The sequence below is a fragment of the Gossypium hirsutum genome, chromosome A05 (assembly GCF_007990345.1).
Source record: "Gossypium hirsutum isolate 1008001.06 chromosome A05, Gossypium_hirsutum_v2.1, whole genome shotgun sequence".
Classification (NCBI taxonomy): domain Eukaryota; kingdom Viridiplantae; phylum Streptophyta; class Magnoliopsida; order Malvales; family Malvaceae; genus Gossypium; species Gossypium hirsutum.
This window is the reverse complement of record NC_053428.1, coordinates 66,235,707-66,240,888: the sequence shown is the minus strand read 5'-3', so window position 1 is coordinate 66,240,888 and position 5,182 is coordinate 66,235,707. Positions and strand designations below refer to the sequence as shown.

The 5,182-nt window shown below is 30.8% G+C and overlaps 1 protein-coding gene across 10 annotated transcripts; it reads right to left on the bottom strand.

The window, feature by feature from the left end:
• Positions 1 to 547: 547 nt before the first annotated feature.
• LOC107959972 (uncharacterized) lies at positions 548 to 4,804 on the bottom strand. Of its 10 annotated transcripts, XR_005926798.1 has the most exons (10): positions 4,455 to 4,803; positions 4,193 to 4,348; positions 4,019 to 4,050; positions 3,274 to 3,392; positions 3,063 to 3,154; positions 2,745 to 2,809; positions 2,070 to 2,620; positions 1,886 to 1,970; positions 1,252 to 1,322; positions 548 to 821 (listed from the first exon to the last, which is right to left on the bottom strand). XR_005926798.1 is itself a non-coding variant. In XM_016896160.2 (5 exons), the coding sequence occupies exons 1-4, from the start codon at positions 4,569 to 4,571 to the stop codon at positions 3,142 to 3,144; spliced, it is 579 nt and encodes a 192-aa protein (XP_016751649.1). In that variant the 5' UTR covers positions 4,572 to 4,804; the 3' UTR covers positions 2,070 to 2,809; positions 3,063 to 3,141. The 10 variants fall into 10 exon arrangements, 2 of the variants coding, with proteins under 2 accessions (XP_016751649.1, XP_016751650.1); XR_005926796.1 differs by having other exon boundaries at positions 2,070 to 2,176; positions 3,587 to 4,348; positions 4,455 to 4,804; XR_005926799.1 differs by lacking the exon at positions 4,019 to 4,050.
• Positions 4,805 to 5,182: the final 378 nt, after the last annotated feature.

Below are 5,182 nucleotides of genomic sequence, written 5' to 3'. Positions count from 1 at the left end.
TAAAGCTTAGTAAGCTTGCATGTAATTAACAAGTAATAAGAACACCGCAGCAAAATTGACTTTTAGTGACGTTTTTTAAGGTCTTTAGCGGTGCTTTTAAGCGCCCCTAAAACTATTTGCAGCGTTTTTACAAGCGCCGCAAAAAACGCCGCTATAGACGGCGCCACTAAAGTTTGTGGCGTTTATTTAAAAAAAACGCCGCTAAAGGTCAAGACCTTTAGCGGCACTTTTCTCGCAAACGCCGCTAAAGACCAAGACCTTTAGCGACACTTTTCCCGTAAACGCCGTTAAAGACCATGACCTTTAGCGACGCTTTTCCCGCAAACGCCGCTAAAAATCATGACCTTTAGTGGCACTTTTTTTGAAAACGCCACTAAAGAACATATCTTTTAAAAAAAATTATTAAATAATATTTATTTTTATGATAAATATTATATTATGTTTTATTTTTGAAATTTGAACTTTAAACTATATACTTTTAAGGATAAATAAAAAAATACTAATTAAATTAAATTTTCTATTAAAATTTTTAACTTTAAAACTAAAATTTAAATTTAGAATTTAAATATTATGTTTAAATAATAGAAGCTACAAAACTAGTAATAATTAACACTACAAAACTCTTAATAATTAACCATCATGGTTAAAGAAGCTAGTACACAAGGTAGCTACAAAACCCTATTTCCATAACAAAAAATTCAAGTTCCAACTAAGATGAATGACCATGGAATGCAACATTAAATAACATTCCACTTGAAGAAGTGCTAAGCCTCGGCTTTTCCAGCTTGAAAAGATTGAATTCTCTGCCGCACCTTCAATATCTAAAGGATGCAAAACCAAATGATCAGATATATCGTCACTTTGATAGATAAATCTAGTTATAATCTATTATCCACACCGAGGTGCCTGGATTCTAGACTCTAGAGTTTGATATTAAGAGGACACAAACATTTTCTGGTGGTTTTACAATATAATTCAACACAATTTGATTTCATATCTGGAGGACATTAATAGAAACTCATATTGATGGTTGTTATTCCAGTTTAAGAGATATAAACTTCCATAAAACCCAAAAATCATATGGATTCATGTAAAAAGCATATGGTAAATGCTAATAGAATTAGTTAAAATATTGCATGATGTCTGCTAATGAAAAAGAGGATATCCTTAACATCATTTTAAAGATCAGCCAGCATGCAATAGAGCACATAATGGAGCACAAAACTTATAGTGAAGGTAGAAAAGATATACCTCCGATGATTCTGGTAGAAATTGTCCAATTGGTAGTAGGCATAAATAGGCTTCTTCATTCGCTTCTTAACCTAGTAAAAGCAACAAGAGAACATTTAACAGTGTTGAAGTCCACTTTTTTTAGAATATCTACGACTACTTCACTCATTTTACATGTTTTTTCTTTTCTTTTTTTATTTTATTTTACAAACTACGTACTTATTGGAAGGAACAATTGATATTCAAAGTACTAAAGTTGGTATAAACTAGTAAATTTTGCTTATAAAAGTAGACTGCAAATCCCATCAAACTCCAATGTTCAACCCCAGTTCCTAACTATCTCCCTTCACTACACATTCCTAACAAAATTTCTGCAAAACCAACATTAATTTATCTAAATTTAGACACTCTGTTCATAAATTCAATTTTAACCTTAACTTGCATATGTATTTAAAATTTGGTCCAATATGTTAAGTTGATTAAAGTTCTTTTCTATGAGAAGATAATGTAAAAGGATTGCAAATGTTTATAAATGCCGGATAAATTTATGTTTTTTTTCTTGTACTCCTTCCATGATTACTATTATTCGCAAAGGTTGCTTGTAATAAGAAAACTAGAGTAAGGAACCAAGAAAAGGAAGGAAAAATATTCTTACTCCCATGGAATATCGCCTGCAATCAGCCATTCTCCTTCTTTGTCCTGGTAGGTGAGAATATAATCATCTTCATCACATTTTTTGTCTGCTCATGACAGGAAAAAGAAAAAAGCAAGCTGAATATTGAGATTTTTGGTATTCTTTTATCTTTTGAGGAATTTATGTATATAATCAATGACTTTACCTTTGGCAAACATGGTGATGAAGGAGTTGGTAAGTGATTGATAGGAGTGATAAAACTTTATATCAATCTTTCTTGTTTTTGGTATTCTGTTCTTGCAGTGCTTTGTCCTGCATATGGAACAAATCAAGTAAGCTCAAGTTCATAATTTCATATATATGCTACTTAATATTCAAGACAGTAAAAAAATCGAAAACATTATATATATTTCTTGTTAGTTCATTAATATTAAACAACTCGGCTTTATTATATCTGTAATTTAAAATTGGACTTAATGGCAGCAGGTGAAACAAGAAACATATTTTGTTAAGCGTCATCATAAACCAACGTGCTTTAACATATAATAATAATAATAATAATAATTGTTACCAATATTCTAACTATATCTGTACAAAAATTATTTATATACATATATATTCACGGGACTTTCCTATTTCATATAAATTGATATGAATTAATAAAAAAGGATGAGAAACAATTGCTTGCTGCCGGATCGATAGATGTCAGCTTCAACAATAACTGCTGTTTACACTTGAAAACTCTAGCATAAACAACTGCAACAAATTATTACAAGTTTTGTTAAAATAAATAAATAAACAGATAGGCAGATATGATACAGGAGACACTACCACACAATTCACTAAAGCCCCTTAAAGATTCACATATTATAAACATCACCTGTCACGTGAATTTCCTCAAGTTCCTTGCTGCCCAGAACTTATCAAGTTTGTCTCTCAAATCAGCTGTCAGAGAGCATCAGAATCATAATAAACATATTAATGATAATTAACAGAAAAAAATTTAAAAAGCTGACAAATGAGGAGGAAGGTCCAAGCGATGCTACAGTTCTAATTAAGCTCAGCTTGACCTAACATAATTACACTCCAGTCTTCTTTTTAATCATAATTAGATAGATATTCTATTGGACAAAAGACAAATGGCTTAAGCCTATGTTAAACAGCAATGCAATGTCTGAGAAAGATAGAGGGAGACTACCAGCATCCTTGTAACGTTCCTGAGAAATAGCCTCATTTAAGTCGTTGACAATTTTGAACTCCTCTGAATCGAGACAAGGTTAACCATTTGGCCTGGAAAATTAATTAAGGTAAGCCGCATTCAGAAACAAGAATCTCATGCAATTTTTAATGAATCTAATTCTATCAATAAAGAAAGCAAATGCAATCTCCAAAGGGATTCCAAGACTAACTGGTCCAGTTCGGCATGTGGTAAAACATATGAAGCTGTGGACTGTACGGACAGCTTCCCTGATTCAATAACTCGCATTCCATCACTATATGCCAAGTACTTATTCACTTGTATAGGAACCTACATAGCAGGTCAGGTATGGTTCAAAGGTCATCATTCCAAAAAGGCTTTCACATTCTTATGGAGAGTGTAATTAGTCCAGAAAGTAAACAAAAAAAAAGGGGCATATAATACTTTATGTAAACCATATTTCACATAACAATATCTAGTTTAGGTGGACAAGAAAACCAAAAGAAAGGAAGGGGAAAAGCAACCTGAGGTCAATGAGAAAGCATATGAATGCTTCTATAATCTGTACAGTGGATACATCATTCCCGCAATCAGATCGATAACTCAATTTACAGTCCACCAGGGGGAGAATTTTACGAATATTTGGCTAGAACAAGGATTATTTGGTTCTATTACTCATAGGCTTACAATCTTAAACAATTAATTTACACTATTTTGAACAAAAAGAAAAAAAGAAAAGAAGCTAGGTTGATTGTTTTGTTCTTGAATCAATACCTTCACAATCCACAAATACCATGGATCAAATCCAATTCTAATTACCAAAATTAGGAAAATAGTTTCCAGTAAATCAAATCAGCAGATTCAAAGATAATAAAACTAAAAAAAAATCAATTACTCAAAATTGAATTAAAACACATTTCAATATCGGATTCATAAGAGGAAAAAGAAAAGAATACCTGAAGTGATTTGACTTTCATTTTCAATGCAACTACACATTTGGCATTGCAATACACAACATAATAGTTAGAGCAAAATAGACTATTTGAAACAAAGAAAAGGCCACACTTGCTTGAAGAGATATTGCAAGATTTTGGAAATTTTCCCAGAAAAAATAAAGAAAGTAAACTTACTGGGTTTTGATTGATTCCTTTATTGAGTCCTCCATAAGAGAAACTATCCATGTCGATAACGAAGCTATCGTGTTTATCAACTGTGTATTGAAACCCACCTATATGATCCGAAACTGAGATTTTTTGTGTTGAAATCTCATAGGAAGATGCCAAATCCTATCCCCAAATTTGAAGATAAATTTTTTTCAAGGATTTAATTAGAAATGAAACGATTGATTATGATGATGAAAAAATGAAGAAAACCCAGAGAGATTATACTTACCAACTTGGGAATTTCCGTCAAGTCCAACATTTTCTCGGGAAAATGAAACGAAGAGGTGGTGAAGAAAATCTTCCAAACACGAATAAAATATTTTCTTAGAAACCAAACAAATCTCATGATTTATACACAAAAGAACAAAGACTGATGCTTTTTTAAACTCCAAATCTTGTATTTGGGTATAAAGGTTGAAGCTTCAACTGATATATGTTGCAGAGAGATTTAAAATAAAAAACACATAGAAATCAATGAAGGAAAGTTGAAATGGGCTAAGATGAAAGGAAAAAATGATTTTAGGGGGGAAAATTAGGGGTTTCAGGGGAAAATTTTTGGGGATAAAACACGTGAGGAAGGAAAATGATTTTTTGCGTGTGGCGTTTCGCAAAAAATTATTACATTTTGAATAAAACTACGTCGTTTTACTTTATTAAATTTTTTTTATTTTGTCTATTAAAAATTATTAGTTACATGATTTTATAAAATATTTTTTATTACTAGTTTTTATAAATTATATTTTTATAAAAGAAAAATTAAGTACTCTCAAAATAAATATCATATATTTTAATAAGAAAACAAATAATTAAATGGGTATAATTAATTATTAAGTTAGAATTATCCAATGTAAGCAATTAATCTCTCACATATCAAATTTTTATTAAAGATTGAGACGTTAAATATGATTTTATATTATTCTTTTCCGATCTAATCTCCATTTTATTAGAGGTATTTCT